The sequence below is a fragment of the Cynoglossus semilaevis genome, chromosome 2 (assembly GCF_000523025.1).
Source record: "Cynoglossus semilaevis isolate Cse_v1.0 chromosome 2, Cse_v1.0, whole genome shotgun sequence".
Taxonomy (NCBI): Eukaryota; Metazoa; Chordata; class Actinopteri; order Pleuronectiformes; family Cynoglossidae; genus Cynoglossus; species Cynoglossus semilaevis.
Genome location: NC_024308.1, coordinates 5,356,278 through 5,383,829, shown reverse-complemented (window position 1 = coordinate 5,383,829; position 27,552 = coordinate 5,356,278). Strand labels below are relative to the sequence as shown.

The window sequence follows — 27,552 nt, the reverse complement described above, 5'->3', positions numbered from 1 at the left end:
CCAAGCAACCTCCAGGTGATCTCATGTTACTTTTGACATATATTATGTCAAAAGTAACATAATATAGTAATAATTTCTTAAAAACGTCTTCAAAAATAAAGCTCCAAAAATGAATACAAATCCACTAATTTTTGATTAAAATATGTATATATGTATATCAGAACATAATGGCAGGTGTATTGGAACATAAACTGCTTTATACAGCAATGCATTTGCAATAATTCACTTTTTAAATAGAAAGCTCACAAAACAAATAAGCAGAGAAAAAAGAGTAAAGGAAAAAAGGTCGAGAAAACACAGAAGAGTTAGACAAACAGCAAAAACTGTTACATCTATGGACAATATTTCAACTGATGTGTATTTAAATACTTTCATGTAAAAAATCCTTTTATGTTTTGTGACTTGGAATGTTAGGAGGCAGGGAAAGAAGATGAAGGTAAAAGAGACATGATTCCAGAACAAATGATGAAAGTGGAACTCACTTTTATCATTACAAACACCACACCATACTGTCCTCACATTTTTAGACAGATCTGTGAAAAGAAAGCGTAATGAAAAGCGATGGATGTTGTTTTGTACTAAACACAGCACTACAGCCTGTGGAATTCCATCCAAATCAACACTAACGACATCAACTGAGAAACAGACTCAACAGTGATAGAGATCAGGAAGACAAGTGAGCTGACAATAATATTCAACATTCAATAATACTTTAGTTATTTGAACAGGATATTACAGAAAAAGGAAATTTTACATGTTTTAAATATATATTTTTTAGACTATACACGCAGCCTGTAAAATGTAAAGCCATGTAAAGGGTAAATTCGCAAGTATATAAACAGTATGTAAAGGGTAAATTCGCAAGTATATAAAGTCACTCGCAACAAACAGGAACAGATTTAAAAATGTGAAAATATAATACATCTTTTTTTCTCCCCACGTTTTTGTTGTAGTATTTTAGACAAATGTTATTAAAAGAAACATTTCTTAGCATGAACCACAACCACATGTATTAAAGTTTAAAGACTGTGTGGCGATTTCTTCCACCTTACCTCTCAATGACATCTTCACCATTTCAGTGAACATCCAGAGCCCAAAGTCGGGGCTGGACCTGTGGACATCACAGGGGGACTCAGAGGTAAGTCTGAGGATCGGAGAGTCTGGTCTGGCCGCTGAGACTCCAGTGACGGTCCACCAGTTGTTCGCCGCAGCTGTGGAGAGCTATGGCCAACATACGGCTCTGAGCTGGAAGGACGGTCAGCTATACAAGAAGCTCAGCTACAGGGAGTACTATCAGAACTGTCGCACTGCTGCCAAGAGCTTCCTCAAGGTAAATAAAATGAAGGACACATCTCTATTATTAGCTGCTTGGACCCACTGCAGCTGCACCTTCAAGAGGGGAAAAGAAGGGGTGAAAAAAATAATCGAAAAAACACAAAACAAAAATGTTTTTAACTGAAACATGATATTAATATGAAATGAATTGATGATTAATGAACGTAAAAAAACACCATCTCTTTAATTAGGCAAAATATTTGAAAAATTTGTGTTTGTGTTTTGCCTAGCTTGGTTTGCAGCGTTACCATGGCGTCGGCATCCTAGGCTTCAACTCTCCCGAGTGGTTCATCGCCGACCTTGGTGCCATTTTCGCAGGGTGAGTGAATTTCTACTGGAGTTCAGGTTTCTGACTTGAAGGCGATCAACCAGCGATGAAACTGTTCATAGTGATTTTTAAAAGTCAGGTTAAGATACAGATCAATTTCATTGATGTAAAAGTATCTAAAATGCTCTGATTAAAAAAAGGTTGAACTTTTTGAAAAGGTTTAGACTGAGACTTAGAGTTAGGTATGACATAAAGTCCACACCAAAAACATTTTACTGCAGCTACTTCTCCTCAAATTTGTCACATTGTAATTCTTCATTTATACATTTCGATATTTCATGATGGGAGTTTGTGGTCTTGTCTGCTTCTCATTGTGTGTCTTCAGTTGTGCTTGATTGAATAAAATAGAAATTAATAAGATTATATGACGTACTCTTATCTTGTTTGGCTGGAACAAAGAGTGACTGTGAATGTGTGTTGCAGAGGTTTCGCTGTAGGCATCTACGCCACCAACTCTGCTGAAGCCTGCCAGTATGTGGCAGCAAACTGCAAGGCCAACATACTAGTGGTGGAGAACCAAAAGCAGCTGCAGAAAATCCTGCAGGTGAGACCAGATGTGTCTATAGTTGAAATAGTTGGTGTTATATGCATAGGAACGACAAAAATAAAAAAGTCAAATTTGATAATTGGAAAGATTTTCAGTTACTAGATTTTCTTTTTTCAGGTTTATTCCTCTGCTGCAATTTCAATCAATCAGTACATGGAGACAATGGAAAAAATAATCTTAAAAGTTAAAATATTAAAAATGATTGATGACATTTTTGTGATAAATAAAAAAGCACATGGGAATAAAAGCCTGAAGAATTTTTTTTCCTGTCTGTGTTTTACTCTATATATCCAAATAAAGGCATGATTATGTTACACTAAAAATAAATTGGCAAATTAATAGACATTTATCCTTGTGTCCATTCAATGTTTGTGTGTACTGTATCTGACTACAGTTGATATTTCCCTGGTAACTTACTTTTTTATGTCCGCATTCCCGTTGTCCACAGGTAGAGGGCAGGCTTCCAGACTTGAAGGCCATTATAATGTACAAAGAAACACCTAAAGAGAAAAGACCAAATACATTCACAGTAAGTTGAATTCTTTGAAATCTAGAAAACATTTTTGGAAAGATTTTGCACATAAAACAACCTGTAGTGACGTTCTTCGTGTTCCTCAGTGGAAGCAGTTCATGGACCTGGGTCGTAACGAGCCTGACCCTCCACTCGATGCCATCCTCTCCAGCCAGAAACCGAACCAGTGCTGCACCCTCATCTACACCTCAGGAACTACAGGCCAGCCCAAAGGAGTCATGCTGAGCCATGACAATGTAAGTCACAGGCGGTGGGGGGGGGGGGGGGTAATGGGGGGGGGCACCCCCCGGGGGGGGGGGGGTCATAGGAGGGTGACCCCTCTGAGAGTGTCACCTGACACCAGTGGAAGAAACATGCTGATGGTTTGTTTATAGGCAAATTACACAGATCTACATGCTGTACAGGTCGACGAGCCTCTAAACTGTCTTTTAGTCATTTGTTTCCACGACTAAATCGTGTTTTTCAAGGTAATCAAAAACATACCACACATATTTGAATGACATTTAAGCATTTAAAGTTTAAAGTTAAGTACCGCAATTACTCTTTATAGATTTTTTCAATTAATAAAAAAGTAAAAAAAAAAAATTAAAGTTCAATTCAGTCCAATTACAGTCTGAAAAGTAACACAAAAGACGTGTTATCTGAAAATCAATAACAAAGTAATAATAAAAATTTGTTTGCCTTGCTGCGCTACCTCGTTTTGTGCCCGGAAGGGGTGCCGCCCTCTATTTTGAGAACCACTACTGGATTACTGCTGCTAATTATATTATGTTTACATGTTTACAGTCAGGGGCCTGGTGATTGGTTAACAACCCTTATTAACTCATTAACTATTAACAGAAAATCTGGCATGTTAAATTGTTTTTGTGTTGTGTCCATGCGGACCATGTATCAGTTTGTTCCTCTGTTGTTCCCATCAGCTGACTTGGACCGCACTCTCCGTCAGCCGTCACACAAAACTGAACAGAGCCAACCAGAATCAGGAGGTGTTTGTGAGCTACCTACCCCTGAGCCACATCGCAGCTCAGATGGTGGACATCTGGATCGCTCTCAAGGTCGGAGCAGTCACCTACTTCGCCCAACCAGATGCCCTGAAGGTGAATCAGGGCATGGTCTCTGACCTAGGGCAGCAGGGTGCAGGAGGGAAGAGAAAGGTTCTAAAGGTCCAGGGGAAAAAAACCCTGCTGGATGAATGCTGTTATTTCTTCAGGGGAAACAAGTTATGAACCTGGTAGTGGTAATTAATCATAATTAATCATGATTAATTACACGCATGATTTATTTATTTATTTATTTTTGTATTTACTTGCCTTCAGTAGTGATGTTTCTTTGTCTCCATACCAGGGGTCTTTGGTAAACACTCTACAGGAAGCTCGTCCTACTGCCATCCTGGGGGTCCCTCGTGTTTGGGAAAAGATGCAAGAGAAGATGAAGGCGAAAGGAGCCAGGTCATGCACGGTGGCAAAGATGGTGGTGGCGTGGGCCAAAGGAGTGGGACTGAGGAACAACATCATCAAGATGGACCTGTGTGTAAATTTAAATATTGTTTTATTGTTCACATGTTCATCTAGACTCAGTAGATAGTGTGAAGATTTTCTCAAGAGACCTAATAAAATCTTAGGTTTGTTTCTAGGCTGTTTGATATCATGGAATCTGATCAAGAATTTACCGTCACACTTTTTTTTTTTCAGAAGTGGAGCTCTCAGACACGAACCAATCACGTATTACATAGCCAAGAAGCTAATATTTAAAAGAGTGCGAAGTGCCCTGGGCCTGGACCGCTGCACAAAGTGCTTCACAGGAGCGGCACCCATCTCCAGAGACACCCTGGAGTTCTTCCTCAGTCTGGATATCCCACTATACGAGCTGTACGGCATGAGTGAATGTTCCGGACCTCATACTATTTCAATCCCCACTGCCTTCAGAATCACCAGGTACATTTTAATTTCCATTATAAACAACAAAAACTCTCGTACGTTCAGTCTGGAGGTAGTAATCCTGAAAACATGTTTGCCTAAAGCTGTGGTAAGGAGATCCCAGGCTGCAAGACCAAGCTTTATAACCCAGACCAGGAGGGAATCGGTGAAATCTGCTTCTGGGGTCGACACGTCTTCATGGGTTACCTCAACATGGCTAAGATGACACAGGAGGCCGTGGATGCAGACGGCTGGCTGCACTCAGGTGACCTGGGCAAACAGGACAGGAACGGATTCCTCTACATCACCGGAAGAATTAAAGGTGTTTAATTCTTATTTCTTCCAAACTCTCTTACAGAGTTTTATATGAGTTACTGGGCTGTAACGATATTTTAATTTCAGAGCTGATCATCACAGCAGGAGGAGAAAACATCCCTCCAGTTCCCATCGAGGATGCAGTCAAAGAGGTAGTGCCACTGATCAGCAACGCCATGTTGATTGGAGACAGGAAGAAGTTTCTGTCCATGCTGCTCACTGTTAAGGTAAAAGCACAGATTATTATTTTACTTGCAACCACTGAGCAACATCACTGTGCACAAGAAGAGATTTACAAAAACAAAAGCAGCAGTTCATCTTATAATGCAATATATTATAAATATAAATAAATACATCTGGAGACATACAAACCAACAGCTGAGTACTATGCAACAAAAAATACTTTTCAATGTGTATTTGTAGTAATATTGCTTCATAAACCAGTAAGTAATATTTCCAACGTGATATTTTATGTCAGTTTCGGGGCGAAGTCCTTTTAGGAATAGCAGAAGCGGAGGAGTTTCTATCGCGTTTTATATCCAATACTGCCATCTAGCGGCCAAAAGGACATAGAGCAAATGTGAGTGCTTTATATATAGAGAAAAAAACGTCCTCGGTGTTTTCATGTTCCTGTCTCTACAGTGCCAGGTTAACGCAGAGTCTGGAGAACCAGAGGACGATCTGACTCCAGAGGCCGTGCAGTTTTGTAGGAGCTTCGGCAGCAACGCCACAAAGGTTTCAGAGATCGCAGGAGGTCGAGACCAGGCCGTGAACAAGGCCATTCAGGAGGGAATCAACAGAGTCAACGAGAAGGCCACGTCTAATGCCCAACGCATCCAGAAGTGGACCATTCTGGATCATGACTTCTCCATGATTGGTGGAGAACTGGGTGAGTGGGACGTGTCCACAGCAGTAGACAGACATCGGTCTTTATCATTGTGTTTGGTCACAGTGATGTTTTTTTAGTTACTTCTTGACCTGTCCTCGTTGGTTAACGGTGAGTTCTTTACTTGTTCCACAGGCCCTACCATGAAACTGAAGCGTCCGGTGGTGATGAACATGTACAAAGACAAGATTGAGGAAATGATGAAAAATGTACGCATCAACACCCAGTCTGCCCAACTTTGACGAAGTACGGCCTCTGAAATAGAGAGAGTGCAGACCGCAAAACAATTGTGCAGATGAATGGATTTGTTTTGTTGTACGAAAAATTTCTGCATGTGAATGAAGCTCAACGAGCTGACAGACGCAGCATCTGTGTTTCTCTAATACTAGAAATGGAATTTATATTGAATATACGTCGTCTTTCTTTGTGCTTCAAATAAAGAAATGTGCAAAACACATGCAGCGTCAGTGCTTGTTATTGATTAACATGAAGGATTTTCTGGAATAATTAATTGTTTTACCTGGAAGAACTTTACTAGTATCTTGCTGCAAGTATTTCCTCTGCACCGTCTAGAGCATGATGTCTTCATCCACCTCAGAAACCATCTGTGGATGAAACAACATAACAAACGTAGCCCACCATGTGCCCAGGACCCAGGGTTTGGGCTCCACTACATTAACATACAACATAATAAAAAACAAAAAAACACAAGTTTGAAAGGTTTGAACGAACTGAAACTATTACAAATCAAGCAGTGGACAGTTAAGACAGTGAAGGCACTGTGATTGCACTAGTACAATCCTGTGCACTAGCATGCTTTTCTCCAGAACCTTTTGGGCAAATCTGAATCTAGTTGAGTTGCATTACTGCCACCTACTGGGTGCATTCTTCACATGTAAATATACACAGTATATACTATATAGATCAGCGTTCTCCCAATACTTCTGCGACTGTATTTTGCATAGCATCTTGTGTACTACAGCTTCAATCACTTTGTGTAAACATATATAAACATAAGAACACCAAAATGCTGCCTTCACATAGAACTTATTCTAACTTTATTGATTGGCTTTCGCCAATAACTGCTTCTCCCTAAGGTGACATTTCCTGGATCAATGGTCAATGCATCACTAGCCTTGTTACACGACCTGGTGCTTGTCCTTTTACCCCCGCAGACCTGAACTTTACATGAACTTTCCCACTCTGCCATGACTGGGTCACACAGCGGTCAGAGAGTGAGAGGACACAGTGGGACGACAGTACTTAATGACTTTATTAATAATATGATTTCAAAATAAAAAATAACATTAAAATAACATGTTTGTCCTCGTTAACAACTTGCATCATATGGCCACATGGTGGCATTTATGCCAAGTCTTAAAAATACCAATTTGTTCTGCTGACATCCAGATCATTTGCTCTGCCCCTTGTTTGGATCCTTGACCCCACAAATGGACACAACTCAGACTCCCCCTCCCCATCGTTCCAATATTTTCAACAAGAAACTGAAACCCTGTCCCCCGTCACAGACACATTATGAGACGATCACTGACACAGGAAACACCCCGTCTGCACATGCCCCCTCCCCTTTGCCCTCCCTCTCCATTGCTCGTTTTAGAACAAACCATTAGCTCCACGGTTTACGCATCATCCTCGTCCTTTAAAGATCCACACAGCAGATACTCAACCTGTCGTACATGTACTACACACTCATTAGAGGTGGTCTGGTTGAAACAGCTGAAGTGTTCCACTCGCACAGATCTGTTCAAACAGTCTCTCGTGTTTGACTTTCTAGGAAACTGTGTTAGCCATCATCATTCCTGGAGAAAGACTTAAATCAATTTGAAATCTGAGTGTTGTGAGCCGCTGCAGCCTCGAGGAAGTAATGTCAGAACAACAGAGAATTCAAAAGGATTCTTCCTAACACCTGGTGACACCGAAGCCGACTTCAAAAGAACAATATATCTTTTTAATCTGCAAAACATGTCTAATGTCTCTGAAGAGCCATTACCAAGAAATCTGCACGATCTTCTTCTGACGGTTACACAGAGCCTGAGCTAACATGGGGTTTGTAGATTTTGTTTCCTCAAAATATATATATGGAAAAAATCTCTATCCCACATATACAAATGATATTTGTCATAACGCCGACAGCTTTAAGTCCTGGCCCCTAGTGTTTCCTAAAGAGAAAAATCAAAGAATGAAGAGTGAAACTATGGAAGTATTCTAGATTCTGTTGAACTTCACACAAGATAAATTCTGGCTTCAGGAGGCCAACATCAAAACAACATTACCTTCCTGTTTTCTTTTAAGAAGCTTAGGCTGAGAGGTGCTTAAGAGTGCCCTCTGTTGGATCACACGTTACTTTCAAATTTGAGGTCACTGACACTCATACTTCATCATCCTCTTGATACTTGAAAATAAGTGAACTTTGGATGAAAGTTAGAATTATCGGATTATTTTCTGATTTTTTAAAAAGCTTTTTAGACTGATGAAAATAATTATCTTGAACTCTAGAATACTGAGAGCCACGTGTGCGGGCTTAAACAGTACTCAATAACTGTTTGGGGGGCCGTGATTTGATCAGACATGTGTAATGATGGCAGAATAGGTAAGGAAGAACAGTAAAGAATATAGAACAGCGAAGTTAAGAACAAAACTAAATTATTATCATGTAACTTGATGCATATGTCAAGAAACAAAAACAAAACAAAAAAAACAACAAAAAAACAAAAACAGCTTCCTGAGCCTTTCCAAACTATTGTGTTCTATTATTGCATTTGGTCAGGCTAAAAGGATGTCAGGTTTTTCTTTCTGGTGTTACATGTATAACCTTCTATTCATGAGTAAGATGAGAAAAAAAGAAACAAAAAACAACAACATAATATTAGTCATTGCTGAAAATGACACAGAAAATAACAGTTGTAGCTCAACAGTTGTCAATTCCCTGAACTCAAGTGTGGACTGTTCATTTCCTTGTTCTGGTCCAATCCCAGTGTACTGGAGGCAGAGAGTGATCAAGTTTAGCTCATTCAGAAAACTTTTTTTTTTTTAAATCACCTGCTTCTTGGTTTTCAGCTTTCATCAGAATCATTCAACAGACACGTTTGACTGTGAATAATGTGAACAAACTTGTCAAAGTAAAGACACTTAAATAAGAAACTTGAGACACTTGGCAAAAGAAAAAAAAATCAATTCATATTGTATTGCATGTAAATATTGTATAAAATCCTTAAAAATACAATTTAGGTAACTACGCAAGTACAGAAGTCATCACAGCCAAAAGTGCAGAGGTCCATAAATAAAAGGTTGACTGTGGGTGGACAGCGGGTCTTAGTCCAGTCCCCCCTCTTCAACACCATGGAGGGGACTGAATGAGTGCCTGGTCAAAGGTCAGAGTTCATGAACTAGGACTTAGAAGTTCCCACACTGATGTACAGAGACGGAGACAGAAAGGAAAAAAAGTGTTTTCTACCCCCCCCACTCCCCTTTCACTAACACACGCTTACAGACAAACGCCACTCACACGGATGCAAAAGTTCATTGTCAGTAATCACGGCCTGAAGTTTCTGAAGTTGTGTGAGCAGAGGCACACCTCGAAAAAGTTGCAGAAGAGGCAGAGAGGGAAGAGAGATTACTGCAGGGCACACAAGGTGGAAGAGATCCAGCTTTTTTTGTTTTCAAGGGCTGAGACACATTTTCCATGCTCAGGCCGCGTTTACAGTAAGGTCAGAGGGAGTATGTAGATGTGGCCGAGCCACAGAGAGAGCAGCAGCAGGACAGAGGGAGACGGAGAGAGAGAGAGAGAGAGAGGAAGGGACAGAGAGCAGAGGAATTAAAGCTATCACAGAGTCAAACACTGTCAACGGAAATAAAAAAAAAGTTGAGACTGAAGAGAAGTGAAGGTGTGGAGGGAATCGTCGACTGAAGGTCTGTGCCACAGTGGTTTGGTTTAGTGTGTGTGTGTGTGTGTGTGTCTGAAGGGGCCACAGGAACACGGCAGGGCCTGAATCATGAAAACAGTTTAAGTTCTGAGCTTTAAGATTAATACTGATAATCCTGACTCCTGGTCTGACAAAGCTGGCAACAGGATGTGTTTCTTTCCACAGGTGTAAAAGTTTTGTTAAAAACAGTAACTCTGAGCAGTGAAACATTTTATAAATGTAAATCAATAATGACAATTATTTTCTTCTGTAGGAAAAACACACTGACATTTGAAGGGGCTGACATCAGAAGACTTCATAAAACTAACTCTGACTCAGAGTCATCCAGCTTGATGAGACCAGCAGTCAGTCTAGTTTAATTAACCACTGTTACTGCACCATGATACAGAAGTACCCTTTAATGAGAGGGGAAAAACTAAACACCATCAGTGTTTAACTGAGCTCATATTCACAATAAAAGATGTTCTTTGTAAAATATGCACAAAGGCGACCTACACCCCGGTCAGGTGTAACTACAACTACAGATAAAAAACTGTGGGCTGCATGGAGAAGCCCTGGACCAGACAGAGCTGCTCCACTAGTGTCTGAAAGAGATCCAAGAGATTATACAGCACGTCTGTTCTGGAGATAGACAGACCAGCAGAGCACCTCAGGTCGTCTCATTTGGTTCACTGATGGCTGTACAAGGCCAAGGATTTTTTTTAACACTGTACTCTGCAGAAGTTGTTGACGCGTGTATACATTTAATTTTCATCAGCCGTTTAAATATTTAGAGCAAATGCAGAGAAGCAAAAGTCCATTCTTGACAACTTTGTGGTCCAGAAGGCACAACCCTTTGTGTTTCTTTTTGTTATTATCACAGACGGTGGTCAACGGTCGACAACTCGTGGTTCTTCACATTTTCTTTAAATATTAAATAAAGACGAAGGCTGTAAAACCGCAGAGGGGATCTCAAACGCAGCCTCCTGAAACTTCTGCACAGTACGGTCTATGGCCTGCACTTTAGACCTTGTATGAACATCTGCCCTGAGTGATTTGTTCACTTAGGTTGAATGTAAATATCATTTATGAACAGGACTCTGGTGTCAAAATGCATGTCCCCACTGCAGGAAGAAGTACCAGACGGTAACAGTGAGACCACAAACTAAAATTGAACTAATGGGAACTTTGTGGCACCAAAGCAGTTCCGATTCTGGATATTTTTTCATCCTGATTGGTCGAGAAATTCTTTAAACTTAGCCACACACTGGACCGTTACTGTGGAGGCACTGACACGACAGCTTCATGCCTACAAATTTGTTCATGATACAGCTAACACGTGGTGTGTACAGTATAACCTGACAGAGTACTGACAGAGAACTCAAAATAATCATGACGATCAGGGCGGAAGGGTTCATTAACACTTTTTCATAATTGTGCTCTAGCCCCCATAGAAAAGCACGCCACCAAATTAAAAATTCAAATCATAATATCTCCTGGAAACAGGTTCGCAGTACTCCAAAGGTACTGGTACTCTGCAGTGGGAAAGACACTTTAACACCGCAGTGTCTTGTCAAACACCTGAAGAGAGAATTTGAACCATATTTGACAGTAAACCCGGATCTTACGCCAAAAAAAAAAAAAAAAACCCAAACAAAACAAATGCGACTGGTTCTGTAGCTGAGTTACCACCAAAGTCAGTCCAACACTATCTTTGAAGAGCATCGAGTCTGAACTGTCAGAGAAAGGAGATGAAAATCTGACACGTTCAAGGAGAAACAGCTAAATAACTGGACAACAGCCTACAGGACAGTGGAAGAGAAGGAGCAGGAAAAGCATTAAGACAATACTGGATTTTTTTTTAACATCCCACTTGAAACAGGATGGGGGAACAGGGGGGGTTGTTAAGAGGGGGTGGGATGGCTGGGTTCATTCTGCGTGTCCACGGCTGAAAGAGTGAAAAACCACCCGCCTCACACTGCAAGTTGCAGAAGAAGGCACTAGAGAGAGGGGATGTTGCAAGCTGTAGAAAAGTAAAAGCCATATACATTCATAGCTCACAGGGCATTTTGATCAAAGTCTGGGAATAAATACACAAAATGTACAAGTAGAAAAATAAAATGTTGAAGAAAAAAAGAAAAAGTGGCCCCTATTATTTTATTTTTTCCTCCCTCTTTTTGGATTCTGGGAGAAAAGTTATGGCTACTCTTTTTTTTTTTCCACGGCTTTTTTTTTTTATTATTAAACTCACCCCTTAGAAGGCAATTCAGGAGTGATCCTCCACTGCTTTGGCCAGGAGCAGCCGAGCCCTTTCATGCACGCCAATGTGTGAATAAAGGAGGTTGAGGAGACAAAGGATGGAGTGGGGGAGCCTCAGTGAGAAGGAGGGGTGGAGGGCCTGTTGGTAGGAGGTCAAACTCAGCTTTCAGTGCGCGGAACTAGACTGGGGAAAGTAACGGAACACAACTTTACAGATGTTCAGAGAGCAGATCGACACCTCATCTGAAACACACAAACACTTGTTCTCTCACACACACACACACCATTATGTACAGTGTAAAGTAGCGGCCCAGAAAGACAAACATGCACCAACCTGGATGTCACTTTCCTTTAACCCCCACCAACAGTGCGGTAAGAACATAAAGTGTGTAACAAATAAACACACACACACTCTAATGTAGTTGATGACATTATTTCTCAGCTCTTTTCAAGTCTAAATGAAAAGATATCCATGAGAAACAAAAGCGGCAGCTAATCCTTTCTACTTTTGCTTTGTGTCCATTTAATGCTAATTTATGTTCAGAAAGTGATGAGCCTTATAGACATATATTGGTAGGAATAAATAATAAGGAAAACAATAAGGGAAGAAAAGTCACAACTAATTTGCTTACAATGAAAAATATCTATTTTAAATCACTGCCTAAAACATCTTAATTTTAGACTGGTGTGAAAGTGTTTAATCAGCATTAACATTTTATTTAGCATCGGTGCAGACCACACATGGATGAACACACTATTGTTCCCTCTTCTGGAACAGTTTGTATAAGAACCTTTAGAACAGTGCTTAGTTTAAATGTGTGTGAGGTAAGAAGAGGTGGAAGTGATCCGTTAAGTAATTTCTCTGCAGAGATGCAGCCATCTTTTTTTTTTAAATCATAATAATTAAAGGCACAATAGGAAATAACAGAGTCCTGTTGTAAACTGTCCAAAATGTAGAACCCAATTCAGATGAATAAAACTTCCTGTGTTTAAACTTTGTTTAATGACTGAGGCGCATTATCTATTTTATTATTAAAAAATCAAAAACCTGATATCTCTTACTTATACTGAAAGACGGACCAAAAAAAATGGAATGGAATTGTTGTTGTCTCTATTCCTATGATTTGTTGCACTATGTACCTGTGACATCATAGCATAAATAAGGCTGATATATGGTTTAAAAAAAAAAAACACAAACTAAAGGCAACACAAATAAGTATTTCTTTAAATTATAATGGGAATCCCCCCTCCCCAATCTACATAACAGTTTTGTGATAAAAAGTGATGAATTAGTTGTTGTTGTTGTTTGCTGCCATAAATATGCTGCTAACAGCCAACTTCAAGTATGCTAATGTCAGTTTATAGTCACATCAACAGGTAGTGTTTAGCCAGAAATCCACTCTCTGAAGATACTGAAGTTTTCAAGTACTGCTGGTTAATTCACCCCAAGTAATATTGAGACTTTCTTCCACAAGGCGACCAGTCAGACACCAAATCAGTTAAATCCTAGAATTTCTTTCAAAAACCAAGGTTTTCTTCTATTCTGACACCAAACATCTACAAAGATAAAAATATATTTCTGCCGTATTTCAACTACATTTTAGTGTGCTGAAAACAAGTAAAACATTTATTTTAATTAATGCAGTGCTGAAAATACTTCATTCGGATAAGGGGTTAAAGTAAAGTGTAACCTGAATGTACAGTATGTGAATGTATACTGTTGTTTGTGGTGTGTGTGTGTTCAGGGAGGGAGAGGAACCAGCTGTTGTTTGTCCTGGAGCGTCACGAACAAAGTGAAGTCAGTAACCACAAACATTAACATCTCTTTGCAAACCTCCGCAGTGCTAGCATGCACACACGCACACACCATATAAACACACACAACCAGGACTTAAACAGTGTCGTGGGGAGAGAAATGAGCTCCAGCTGACAGAAGGAGAAGGGTTCTGGAGTGTTTGGGCAAAAAATGTTTGTGAGGAGGTGGAAGTAAAAGCAGAAGAAGAAAAAGAAGACGGAGAAGAAGAAAAAAAAAGTTTGGTTTGCTAAGGCAGGAGCAGTACAAGTGCAGAAGAATGCAAAAGTCCACAGCTCAAAATTAGGATGTGTGTGTGTGTGTGTTTGAGTGTGTGTGCTAAGAATCCTGACTGTAGATGGATATCAACTACTCCACTTCTCCCTTCCACAAGATGGCCTCCTCTTTCCGTTTCCTCCACAGCGATGTGTGAAGGTGTCATGTCTTTGAGTGTGCTTGTGTTTGACCGTGACTTCCTGTCTGTGTGGGATTTGTTCAAGGTTTCAGTCAGACCTGTGGAGCAGCAGTGACAGATGTAGTAACTGCTCCTCGTCTCCTTAGAGGCAAGAAGAAAAAGGCAAGTTCACGTCCACCAGCGCTGCCGTCCACACTCCACTTCCCACTTCCTGTCACGTGGCCGTCGCCTCCAGGTAACTCTGTAGTTTTCGAACAGTGGACTCGTCCAGTGAAAAGAGGTCAAAGTCAAAGGTGGTGTTGGTCACGTTGAAGTGCCCCGTTTCCTCGATCAAATTCACAATCTTGTAGATGAGAGGGGGAAGCCAAAGTTAACTTTAGAAATTCAGCAATATGGTACCTCAGTATAAAAGCTGCATCGACGTCAACTCTAAGAAGTTTATTGCGTGACCAAAATGACAAGAAAACAGTGCCAATCCAAATTCTGTGACTTGGAATATTAAAATGTGAGTACAGACCTGTTGTAGGACGTTACGCTCTCTTAAAGCCATCAGCCTGCGATGTAGTTCTACCAGCTCTTCTGTGTAGGCCTGAAGAGTAAAGGCAGCAGAATTAATAGAGTTGAACACAGTGAGTCCAGTGTTTAAAAACAACTTCAGTGTTACCATACAAATATGATCTCAAGGGTAAAATTTTGTACAACACTAAAAAGGCCAATATTTATGTATACATTTTTAACTTTGTTTGAGCAGCTCTATAAATAGGCACAACATCAAGAATGTAAGTTCAGCCTTCTGTTGTGAATAAAGCTATACTGCAGATTTTAGCAGTGTGTGTTTCAAAGTCATCACTCGTCACATATCTCATTACTATTAAACTCTGCAGATGTTCAGATGTTGTTTTGCAACTACTCCAATCATCTGTTACAAGAGTTCATAGGCCAAAGACTGTGTGCACATCTGGATTTAGTCACTGTCCATGCCCGGCATTTTGAATTCATTAATGTGCTTGTTGAACAAAGATTAAAAAGAGAAGAAAAAAACAACACAAAAAAACACAAACAAAAACTACATGTGCATGTGTGAGAGTCAAAGCAAAAAAAGTTTGATTTACCCTTCCTACCTTGTCGTATCCCTTCTTCAACACCTTCTCTGAGCGAAACGAGGAGTCTGGACTCTTCCTGCCTGATACCTGCAGAACAGACACAGGAGGAGGATTGAGGGAAAAAAAAAAAAAAAAAAAAAAAAAAAGAACAGAGGTGAGAACACAGGATTCCACAAACTCCTACACAAACCTATGAGGGCCCAGTGTTGCTGGTTAAACTTAACAACTAAGATATAATAATAATCACTTCTGAGAGTTGAGAACAAATGTATGTGTATCGGCGCATTTTTATCTCCAAGTACGGAAGTAGGTTGAAAAAGAAAATAAGATAATACATTTCAATATATATATGAACAAGTACTGTGGAAAGAGATTCAGTAAAATTAAAAAATAAACAATATCACACAATTGGGTTTGTCAGTAAGTAGGAAAGAAACCAATAAAAATAACAAATAAACAATTCCTCAATTCCTGTCTGTTGTTTAAACTTTTTTTCCCAGAGCATTGATTCCAGGCCCTTTCAGACAGTCAGTGAGCGTAGTCAGTTAAATGAAATGTGTGTGTGACAGAGAGAGAGAGAGAGAGAGAGAGGGAGGGAGAGAGAGAGTGTGTCTGTTTGACTTACTTTGTTAATAGAGGAGCTGTAGTGTGTCTGTGTGACTTACTTTGTTAATAGAGGAGCTGTGTTTCTGTGGGGGTGGAGCGGGGTCTCGACTGGGGCGGTGCGAGCCGTCACTGCTGTCACTCTCGCTGTCCAGGCTTAGTCTGGGAGGGGGAAAGGTGAGGTTACAGGTCAATCACACGCAGACTAACGAGGCAGAGCCCAATGTCGTTCTGCTCAGCCAGTCAGACGTGACTTCAGCATCACCTGACCTGACTGTGTATATAAAGTGCTGTTGATATAAAAAGTCAACAATTATTTATTATTATTGAGTCAACGGTTGGCAACTGTTGACTCAATAATAACAAATAATTATTACTATGTGATTACAAAGTTATAAACACACAATTTAATGCTCTGCAAAACTATTACATTGCAAAAGGAAGTCTCTTCTTCGAAGACCTTTTCACCCGGATGGTTAATGCCTTAACTATTATGAATTATCTTGTTATAAAGATCTCCACTTTCTAGTTTAGAGAAAACAAGGCCCAAAACAAAGCCCCAAGGAATGATGTTCCTACCACCATGCTTCACAAGGGGTTTCAAAGAAGACTTACCGAGAATCACGGTTAGGTGGGTTGGTCTTAATGGGGGTCTCCTCCTCTGAACTGCTGTCGTCATCATCTGACTCTTCAGACTGGATCTCCTCCACCATGGAGCGTAGTGGGCCTGGGACAGAATAAGACAAAAAAATATAACCTTTCAAGAAAGATGTCTAAATTTTCTCTGAACTTTTTTGGTCAAGGACATTTTTTTTAAATTAACCTCAATTTAGGTTGTAAAGATTCAAAAAACATTTAATTTTTCAATTTTCAATTTAACCCCAAACATGACCTGTACCTTGTCCTTGTTTCTGTCCTGGCTCAAAGTCTGAGTCTGAACTGGAGTCAGAACTAGAACTGGAGATGGAAGGACTGGAAGGGGCCGACTGCTGCAAGAGAAGTAGAAGAAACCAAGTCACGTCAGAAACTGAAAGAGACATCTTTTTTTTTAATGCATACAGCAAACACATTAATATATAATAAATTAATAACTTTAACTACGGAACTAAAACTAAAATATGATGAAAAATGATTGTTGACTGACAACTTTTTTTTTTTAATTTCTTGTAGAAAATCAACAACTTGTTATAAAGTCACTGCTTTGTACCTCTGATTTCGAAGAAGCTTCATCTTCTGAATTTGACTCCTCTGACTCTGGCGGTTTCTTGGGCTCTTTAACCTCCTGTGTTTCATTTTTCAATTTGAGCCAGCGGCCCTTGTCCTTGGAGGACTTCTTTTCGGCGTAGGGCTGATTAGCAGCAGATGAAGAGGAGACACGAGGAGATGTTCCAGTGAAGGCTCCACTGGTCGTTCCCTTTGGTCCCTCAGAGCTGCCCTTCTTTTGCTTTTTTGCACTGGGCTTTGGAGACTCCACAGCCGATGGCCTTTTACCTGGGGCTTTTGACTCTGCCGAACCTACTCCACCTCCTCCTCCTCCTCCACCGCCACCTCCTCCGCTACCAGCCCCCCCACCTTTAGGAGACATGCCTTCCATCTTTGACTCCTTTAGCGTGAGCTTGGGCTCCTTGAAAGCGGCCTTTGGCAGGACCTTGACTTCATCCTTCACTTTAATCTCAGGGGGCTTTTTCGAAGACGAGGATGAGGAAGAGGAAGGATCTCGGCCACCTTTGCTGCCTACATCTCTGTTGTTGTCCCCTTTCGTGGTTGCTTTGCTCTCTGAGTCTTTCCTTGGACGTTCTCGATGCTCCTTGGTCAACTTGTGCGGTTTGGGCACTTTGCTTCCACCGCTCCCTTCTTTGTTGGGTTCCTTCACGAAGAAAAAAAAAAACAGCCCAAAAATTAATGAGTGATTCTCCCAGTGTAGACATTTATATAAGTAACTAAAAGAAAAGACATAAACACCCAGTTACATAGTTATATTGTACATTCAGATTATACTGAGTGTAAAGTGTAGTAGTTTGGCTGGTCCGGACTTACATTCCTAAGAGACTTTTATGGCCAAAAGAGGGCACTATCCCCTATGATGACAAAAGAAAGGTGGCCTTTGGACTTGGAGGAAATAGTTAAAAGCGGTTGAAGAATTCCGTAGATTCAGTAATGTGGAATGAGATGGAAAACTCCAGCTTATGTTCTTTGGGTTATTGTATAAATCCCTGAAGCCCTTTTAATTCCTGTGGATTTTTTTTCTTTCAAAAATAAATGGAATTCAAGTTGAGCTTTGGGTCTCCGGACCGGGTCGACCCGGGAGACCGGGTTTTCCAAAAAAATAATTAGTTCTTTATGTTTGAAAAATGGGAAAGAAGCAAAACTGAGATGACATATGGACAAGCAGAACAACAAACAAAACTGGCGTCAGAACAGCACATCAACCTTAAACTAAGGAAATTAGGGAAAAGGCAGTTTTTACTCAGATCTCTTTTAACCCAGGAACCATCATGTAGCTGCCAGAACTATCTTGCAGAGGGTTGCTAATATTAATCTATATAACAATATACAGCAATTCGGTGTAAAGGAGTTCAACACGATGGTGTCTGTAATTTTACAAGATAGATTAATCAAGAAGAACGATTACCTAATGTGCTTGTGCCAAATCGGGAACTTCCACATGATTGTTTGAGGGAGACAAATATCCTCCACAGGGAGGCCAGCCTCAGTAACATGAGCACAGTCTTTCATTACAAAAGCAGTTAGCCCAGCAGGTTTTCAGCACAAGTGTGTAAACAAACCCATGAAAACTGTAGGAGATGGTATTTAACAGAAGAGTACACCAGAGATGGTATTTCAATATTTGCATGTCCATACTGTCCACCCACACACAGGCACACACATACTGTACCTGATATGAATTATAATTAAAAGATTCAAAGACTGTAGGTTAGCTGTAAAGTGGCTCTTAATAGTTCTTATCCTTGTACTAATTATCCCCTACTTATCATACATCACAATAAGAGGCTCAAGATTTTTTTTTCCTTTTTCAAAAACACTAATACAGTTCACACTTTATTGACTGGGGAGCTAAATAAAATGTATCAGAATACCTGCCAGAACAGAATTACAACTTCAACATAGCACAGGCCTGATAAGAGTTAATAGAATAACAGTGATAACATTGAAAACCTGGAAGGAGGCCAGTGAGGTCTTTGTTCCTGATAGATAAGCCTGTTGAGTGATTTTGCATGAATGCATAAAGATGCTATACTGTAGTAGCAGTGGCTAGAAGCCCGAGTCAGCTCATTCTAAAGAGACGACTTTCTCCTCTTAAATTGTTTTTTTTAACAGGTTGAACCCAGTGTTCCCAGTGCCTTTGTCTGCTCTGCCCCTTGGTGAGTATTTATAATCAAGAAGAGCAGTGTCTGCTCTGCCCCTTGGTGAGTATTTAACCCCTTTGTCAGCTCCTGACATTGGGACAGATGACATTGTGTGCAATATCTCATGTTCAGATTTTAAAAAAATCAAAATCAAAAATCAAAAATAAACGACATGTCAGTTAACTAACTAACCTTTGAGACATGAGAGGTCTTGGTCTTCTTAGGATCTGAAAAGGCAGAGAGTGGGATGGTGGGCAGCATGGGGTAATCTGGACTGGGTCTGGACACATTTTCAGCCCCTTCTGGAACCACCAGTACCTGAAATTAAATCCCAGTGTAAACTTTAATAAAAGGTAGAGGTCACATTCACACGTCCTGTAAAAACGACTGTTATAAAAATATTGATGTATTGTTCTTATTACACAGTATGATCGTCAGATGAACTACAGACTCATGTTTGTCATAATTACGTGAGAGAAGATACAGATGGTACAAAAAAAGATTCGATTTTGAGTAGACTACTCCAAGGTTGCAGCTATCTGGTGTGGTGGGAACATTCATGACGAAGGCATCTACTGTTAGGCACTTCTCACTCAAGATTTAAAAGCCACAAATGCAGTAAAAGGGTCAGAGTAAACGAGAGACAAGTTGATCAGGAGGAAAATCTGAGGCCAAATACATCCATCTAACTATCAGGCATGTGATAGTCACCATTGGGTAGGAAAATACAAACATAATAATAATTATAATTATAATAATAAAAATAACTGAATTCCTGATTTGTCCAAAATGGGGAAATTTAGTGTGATTCTTTGTAAACGACCACAGGAGGCGCCAAAGGAACCACATATCCTTAAGGATATGTGGTTCCTTTGGGAAACAAACACAGGGCTCTCTGCTCACTGCCTGCAAGACAGGCATGCTAACTGCTACATTATGGGACCATCGTTATATAAATAATAATTTTTTGAGACATTCCTTAATCCTGAAGTAAATTATAATTTGTTATGTTACAATCTCTTAAAATGAAGTTAGCAATGCATTTTTATAGAAAATGTGTCTCTTTGTAAAGGACAATTACTGTTTAGTGCAGCACTGATGATGTTTGCAGGGTCTGGTATGTTCTAATGAAATGTCAACAATTTCATACAGGCCAGCGGAGCAAAAATAACACCCAGAGTAAATGGTCTCTACAGCTCATCCTCCCCGTCTGTATTTGTCTTCCTCACCCCTCCAGCTTTGATCAGCTTTCTCCTGAATTCTTTGGTGGGGTTGTTGAAGGTGAGCTTCTCACAGCGCAGGTGGTTGACCGGGGGATTTCCCTCCAAGTTAAGGAAGAGGTCATAGTTGAAACACACCCTCTTTGGCTTCTCCTGTATTGCAGGGGGATAAAGTTCAATTGCTAAGTTAATATGTTACTTCATTCACTTTTGTAACAGCTTGTTGGACACAAAGCTATTTGTCTTTCTGTGTGACATTTAATCACCTCGAAATACCTACATGTTTGACCAGAGGAGATAAAAGCTGAATGAAGTGTTACCAAGGTCAATAAAACAAACATGTGACTATGGAACTGAATAGAAACAAGCAACTTTTATGAGAAAGGCCAGAAATATAAAATGTGATCAAATTAGTCCTGAGGATACGGTCGTGGAAAGAACTTAAAGAACGAGTTTCTCAAACACAGTGAGTTATAATAATGGTTGAAATGCAATATTATTGAAAAACATCATTATAATGCAGTAAAAAAAAACTTTAGCATTTTCAACTCTCCGACTCAGCTTCATGTCTTTTTTTCCTGCTTCATCTTACAGAACCCATCTATCACACATACATACATAAAAAGTTTTTTTTTATTAAATCCCCGGCTGTTTGTCAATTGGTCTTACCTTGTTCTTGAAATAAACTTCAATCGGCATAAGGAAGCCTGCGTAGCCCGACTCTTCCACTTTGTACGGAGGCTCTTTGCATACTACAAACACACACAAACATCTGAATGGCAACAAATGCAACTGTACTGTACTTGTGTGTTGGCTGCTGGAATAACAGTGCATTGGACTACTGTGAAATTGACCACTTCACTATTTATCACAGAAAACGTGCCTTAATAGTAAAATAAGAACCCACACAGAAATCCATTAGTCCATTTTCATTCCTTAAAAGCCCTCAAAATAAAGAGATTATATTCTGTAAATAAAGAACTTTTCAAAGGGATTCAGCTGGTCCTAATGCATTGTTCATTCAGATAGAATGACAGGGAATTTCATGAACATTTGTCTGCTCTCTTGCTGCAGTTGTCAAAGCAAATTATTTACACATGCAAATAACGATACAGGTTTTACGATGGATTATTTTACAAGTGATGAATGCCTTCTACCTAAGTGTCTCGTATAAGGACACACCTGGAATTAAGATTATTGATTCTGGTGTGCATATAAAGTTACATGCCGTCATATTTTTGGACAGGTTGAGACAGTGTCAATAATAAATTAGAAAGACATTATTGTTATTTGTGTCTTTCTCATCCTATAAGTGACACAATAAGAAAAACGCAGCCTGGTGATCTTACCTCTCTTGGGTTTTGGGAAGCTCTCATGTAGGCGGAAGATGACTTTGTCTACAAAGTGCTGGATGTCACCAGTCTCTGGTCCTCGGACAAACACCATCCAGTCGTGGGTGAAACCTTCTGATGTCACCTTTTTCCTCAGCTGGGCTCTGTGACCCAACTCTAGCTTTACCTCAACTGTGCACTGGAAAGATCACACCAGAGTCAATCAACTTAAAGTCCACATTTATGGTTTAGTTTATTATCTGAGATGATGGTCTTTATCACGACGACACTGACCTTTTTGGCACTGTTTAAGAGAAACATAAAATGCATTTATGGCTTAGAGCTTAACAGCATTAAAACATAGTCTTCATAGAGTACTTAACCTTTAGCTATGCAAACTAAAACACAATATTAAGGCAAGACACTATTAGAGCAGCATGTGTAACAGTAGAGAACTGTGAAAGAGCCGAGACAACTTCTACCACAATCTAGATTTTGTACATTTCCTGAACAGAAGGGTTTGAAAAAAAGAAATGTGTCCTTTTTAAACTGCAAGAGCAATTTATGCCATTGCAATAAAATGTGTCAGCTATTATGATCCAGTTTTAGAGCAGTCATCTTCATTGCTTACACAATGTGTTTCATTAATTCATTAATATAATTAATTTATACAAATGACTCTGGTGCCTTTGGCAAAAATAGAAAGTCATAGAATAATTAATCAACCTTCTGGTTAGAGATGTGCAAATTTCATTAATTTCCCTCTTAATCTTATCCCCTAAAGTAGTCATTTCAATTCCATGAGTCTGTAGAACCTGTTTTAAAACTAGCCTGTATAGACGTTCCTTTACGAACTGCCTATTTGTTGTTAAAGTATTACAACAAGATATAGTAGAAATATACTATATCTTTTGAGCTCTTGGCACGTGAAAACATACAAAACAATAATCAGCTAATAATTATTTTATACTACATGAATCATGTTTTATAATAATAATACTAGCACACATCCATGCTGAAGTGCCACAGGACAAAAATCCACACAATGTTATTAGCCAATATTTAAAAATAAATGTTGACTAATTCAGTAGTTGATGAATCACCAAAAAGAGAAAAAAAAACAACCTCCTTTTCCCCCGATCACTTACAGACTACTACAAGTTTAACAGGACAGTCACTGTAATGAAGCAATGGTGACGTGAAAAGAACACGAGAAGGTGTGTGTGTGAGTGTATGATGAGATGATGAGAGGGGACAAGCACTTCATGTCCATGGTAGGACGGAAAAAATGTGTGTGTTTTGTCCCTGGGAGTGATTTAAGGGATTAGCTGAGACAGGAATGAGATGAGCTGCTGTAGCACACTAACTTTCTCACATTCAGTCACACACACAGACACACACGTGCACACGCACACACCTCCTGTGGTTGGCATTCGGCCCGGCCATTCTGTGGAAGGAATGCCCTTCAACTCCAGACTTCACCACACCCACTGCGAGCAGTCATGGAGCTCCACTAACCCCCACCCACTCCCCTCCAATTCACGCTTGATCCTCGAGCTATTCACAAATTCAGGGATGTGAAAGGGGCAACATGAAGTCAGGACGGACACCGAGTCAAGGAACAGAAAACAATCTGACTTTGTAAATTGTGACAAAACCAACGAACCAGTTGAGCAAAGTCAGTAAACGCTTAAAACTGGGTGTGTATTCTGATTAACAGCATTATTTCCCTTTTGTTTTACATTTCATTATTACAATTATTATTAGTATATCAAGTTAGATTTCAGTTTACAATTTCACACACTAATAACAATTTCGAAATTTCAAACTTTAAAGATCGTTTTTTTTACCTTAAGATCACACAAAGAAGAGACAACTGTTTATATCCTCCTACGTATGTGTGACAAAGAATTAGACGAGTACCAGAGGAAAAAAAAAAAAGTCCCACAACTCGGAATCACTATAGCAAAATACGCAAGTCCGTCCCACAACTCAGAATCACTATAGCAAAATACGCAAGTCCCTTCTTGGAACCATAACTCTGTACCAAAGAGAGAACACATTTAACCATTGCTAACTAGAGGCAATGCAGGAGATACAAAAATAAATTGGGAAGCGCCACCAACACTGAGAGGATGCATTTCTGTCATCTCTGCCCCACACGGAGTGATCCAAATATGGGCAAATACAAATTTTGGCAGACACAGCGGCTCCCATGCAGACAATGAAATTCAAGCTGACACGGAAAAAACACCCTTTATCGCATATTCATCTTTTTAAATGGATACTCAATTACCTGGAACTCGATTTCAGAGAGTTTTTCGACTTAGTACCAGTCTGAGCAATACTGTACACACATGAAAGATGACTTGGTATCAACGGATACTGCAAAAATGATAAATACTGAAGAGTCACAGAGGAGTCATAAATAGCCTGTCTGCAGCACCCAAGGAAAACAGTGAGTACTGCAATAAGGGTGTGTAAGTGAGTGTGCCATTCTAACTGCAGTGTTTATACACCAATCTGCGTAGTCCTGCTATCCTAATCTGAAACAATAACACAGGTGACATTCATAACTTGGGAAGCTGGAATGATGATGTTTGTTAAAGCACAGTTGAAGGTGCAGTTTTTTTTAATCTGCCAACGATGTCAGAACAATCTCATTTACATTAAAATTTTAATTAACAAAGCCATTTAGTGCAAAGCAATTACACAAGGTTCCACCATCCATTTGGGGTGTGTTGACAGATCCCAAACTGTTTTTTATTTAATTACATATTGTATCAAACGGGCTGTTCCCAATTAAAATGAACAACATGAAGCAATTGTGGTAATCTTCATCACCGTAGCTCATCATATTGGTTCTCCATTCTACTGTGTAGACTGTGGAGAAGACTGACTCAACTGTGGACTTCTCATTTTTAGCTTTAACTCCATCATGTAAAAACTATCCAAACATTCTCTCGTAATGGACCAAATAATTGTTCAGCAGAAATATAAAGAGTGTTCTATGAGGGCTCTGTTTTAAACTTTTTTTATAGCTGTAATTTCCTAAAGACTCAGACTGCAGAATAAAAACATGCACCTTTTTCTCTTTCATGTAAGAAACAATAAAAATCCCTTCCCTAACTGTAGAATCGATGACGATTTCCACACCAATTTATTCTCAGCTTTTTCTATTTTTTTTTAAATAAAATAGAAACTATCTGATAAATACATAAATACATAATAATAATATCCTAAAAAATGTATTGGTGACCAAGAAACTATTTTACACAAACCAGACTGATACAGTGTAGATCAGACTTGTTGTCATAAGAACATCTATGAGACCCAGGATGCACAGTGGGACTGTTTGATGCTTTATCAGAATTTAAATGTATTATTATTATTATTCTCAGCAAGTTGTCACAAAACATTAACCATTTAGTGAGCTGCATATAAAAATGAAAACAATGGTAATGGAAATCATGCGCACACAACACAGATGACAAGCAGGTCCTCACCCAAAAGAGAAGAATCCCACTAAACTCACACTCACAGATCTAGTTAAAAGATCAAAGGGGACCAGAGGCTGAATGGGGACTAGTTCCAAGAGTGGCTGAGCCACTTTCCGTGTGTGTGTGTGTGTGTGTGTGTACACATGCGTGTGGCCTAACCATCTGAAATATGGTCCTAGGGAACCTCAAGCATTCGGAGAGTACACTGAAGCTGTATCAGCCTTATACTTAGTAGATGTGTAATTTAGTTTACCCACTTTCCTGTTTTCCTGCAAAATAAATTATGTACCTTTTAATGGGGACATAAATCTTTGCTGAGTATAATTGGGCATGCTGAAGTATAAAATGAGAGCCCATGTTCCTGCAAGCTTTCAAGCAGGGATACCCAGACTTATTTTCCAAAGAGGGATTCAATAATGCGAAACAACTTGAGGGCCAACAGCTCTCTCTGTACTGCAAAATACTATAATTGGGTGGCATACAATGTTTTTGGCCAGATTTATTAACTGTGTATTGCTGTTATTTGGTTGGTATTGTAATCAATCTGAGTGGAAATAGATTCTTACACTAATTTAAACTGATGTTGGTAAGATAACTTCAGAAATAAACAAATCAATTTTAATGGAAGAAAATGCGACGTGCAGTGTTGCTAAATATGCCAACTTATAACTTAAGCTGTGAGATATCAATTTTCTTTTCATTTGCTTTCACATCAGTGACTGACAGGCTTTTATATCAACTCAGAACCACGTAATATCTATACAAGTCAGGGATTTAATAAAGAAAAACAAGTGAGCCATGACCAAATCAGCTGTTTGAACATGGACATCAATTTAAACAACAACTGGCAAACACCAACCCATAGCATTTGGGTCATAGTGGATCAAACCTTTCACACTGATGCAGTTTTCAAAAAACAAAACATCATCATCAGAGAATGTTATAACAGCTTATCACAAATGATAATTAAAAAAAAACAGGTAAAGGGCAGGATCATTATACACACTCCAAGTGATCCATTCAAGATGACAAGAGGCCTTTGTATGACTATGTTGTGATTTTATAAGAAATTCCTGCACACTGTTTCAAATAGTAAATAGTAAATATTGCTGATTTATTTGAAGCCTCTGTATATCAGCAGCAGCATTAGCAGATTGTTCAGATTGTTCACTAAACTCAAGTTCAACGTTTGCATACTCATAGGATTTGTCAGCTTTCCCACCATGCTTACATGCATTTTTTTTCCATGCACAATCATCAATGTGGTGCCTTCGAAGTGCACAAATTGCCAGGTTTGCGCCTAAAAACAAATATACATTTTTTAAAAAGTGTTTAGTTTGTGCCATTCTTATCATTAGTGAATATGCTTTGGTTTTACACCGCTGGCAGCAAAGACACCACCCCGCCACTCCAGCCCAACCTGGAGGACAAATCCTTTCCCCGGCGCCTTGTAGCGGCTCCTTAGCCTTTAGCCAACGGCCGCCTCTCTCCTGTAAGGTAGAAGAGCTAGCTGTATTAGCTTAGCTCCGAATATAACTCAATTGAAAATGGTCCAAGTGAGTGTATAAGCTCGTTTAGAGTGGAATAAAACAATATGTTGTGAGACTCTTTGTGTGGTCCAGCTCTGCAGCAATGGAGCTGAATGCTGAGGCAGACTGAAGCTACCGCTAGCGGTAAATACCGATGTATGAGTGGCCAGTTAGCATAGCTCCAGAGCCAAACAACTACGAGTTCATTAGCAGCAGCAGCGTTTTTCTCTCCTCTGGCGTCCACAACACAGCATTCACTCCTGCCCTGCCGGCGCCACGCTGCCGGCTGCCATTTTTACGCGAGAACACATAAAAGCCACTGTACCTGGTTTTCCATGTTCGTCCGGCCTCAGGGGTGCTTGTATTTATTTACAGCGGTGTTTGTAGAGCGTCTCCCCAGCCTCCGCTCCTCATTGTGTGTCAATCCTCCAGCCTAGAAGCGGAAGGCAGACGCGCCCCCTCCCCTTCCAGACGGCCGCTGGCAGGCGACCAAAACAGAAAGCTCTCTCGACCAATCACAGGACCTAAAATTCAAGCCTTCTTAAAAACAACCAATCACAACAATCTACAGGCGGGACGATGCCCGAGCTGCAAATACAATTAAAGCCTTTACTGGAGGTTTTCTCGAGTGACAGCGAACATGTCCCAAT

General features: G+C 39.8%; 2 protein-coding genes and 1 long non-coding RNA gene across 6 annotated transcripts; 1 reads left to right on the top strand and 2 right to left on the bottom strand.

Moving 5' to 3' along the window:
- Positions 1 to 192: 192 nt before the first annotated feature.
- LOC103394879 (long-chain-fatty-acid--CoA ligase ACSBG2-like) lies at positions 193 to 6,314 on the top strand. Its single transcript, XM_008332337.3, has 13 exons — positions 193 to 676; positions 1,080 to 1,330; positions 1,566 to 1,654; positions 2,087 to 2,207; positions 2,659 to 2,739; positions 2,829 to 2,978; positions 3,663 to 3,839; positions 4,087 to 4,268; positions 4,434 to 4,676; positions 4,763 to 4,980; positions 5,061 to 5,200; positions 5,616 to 5,862; positions 5,995 to 6,314. Coding segments are annotated over exons 1-13 (2,007 nt in total). The 5' UTR covers positions 193 to 675; the 3' UTR covers positions 6,102 to 6,314.
- On the bottom strand, positions 1,582 to 2,929 carry LOC112488630 (uncharacterized). Its single transcript, XR_003052924.1, has 3 exons — positions 2,801 to 2,929; positions 2,628 to 2,710; positions 1,582 to 1,715 (listed from the first exon to the last, which is right to left on the bottom strand). It is a non-coding gene; the product is annotated as an uncharacterized LOC112488630 (long non-coding RNA).
- Positions 6,315 to 7,113: 799 nt separating the features above from the next.
- mllt1a (MLLT1 super elongation complex subunit a) lies at positions 7,114 to 27,481 on the bottom strand. Of its 4 annotated transcripts, none has more exons than XM_008332375.3 (12): positions 27,228 to 27,481; positions 21,892 to 22,072; positions 21,212 to 21,294; positions 20,552 to 20,695; positions 19,515 to 19,640; positions 17,162 to 17,821; positions 16,853 to 16,940; positions 16,570 to 16,681; positions 16,017 to 16,116; positions 15,370 to 15,438; positions 14,766 to 14,837; positions 7,114 to 14,591 (listed from the first exon to the last, which is right to left on the bottom strand). In XM_008332375.3, the coding sequence occupies exons 1-12, from the start codon at positions 27,237 to 27,239 to the stop codon at positions 14,463 to 14,465; spliced, it is 1,776 nt and encodes a 591-aa protein (XP_008330597.1). In that variant the 5' UTR covers positions 27,240 to 27,481; the 3' UTR covers positions 7,114 to 14,462. The 4 variants fall into 4 exon arrangements, with proteins under 4 accessions (XP_008330597.1, XP_008330579.1, XP_008330571.1 ...); XM_008332357.3 differs by having other exon boundaries at positions 15,361 to 15,438; positions 27,228 to 27,480; XM_008332349.3 differs by having other exon boundaries at positions 15,361 to 15,438; positions 16,853 to 16,943; positions 27,228 to 27,457.
- Between the last annotated feature and the right edge of the window lie 71 nt (positions 27,482 to 27,552).

Excerpts from the sequence above, each read along its gene's own strand:
- mllt1a (XM_008332349.3), bottom strand. Across the intron at positions 21,295-21,891 it reads CTTCCCAAAACCCAAGAGAG|TATGCAAAGAGCCTCCGTAC; the intron begins GTAAGATCACCA and ends GTGTGTTTGTAG. Across the intron at positions 19,641-20,551 it reads AGCTGATCAAAGCTGGAGGG|GTACTGGTGGTTCCAGAAGG; the intron begins GTGAGGAAGACA and ends ATTTAATTTCAG.
- LOC103394879 (XM_008332337.3), top strand. Across the intron at positions 3,840-4,086 it reads CCCAACCAGATGCCCTGAAG|GGGTCTTTGGTAAACACTCT; the intron begins GTGAATCAGGGC and ends TCTCCATACCAG. Across the intron at positions 5,863-5,994 it reads CATGATTGGTGGAGAACTGG|GCCCTACCATGAAACTGAAG; the intron begins GTGAGTGGGACG and ends CTTGTTCCACAG.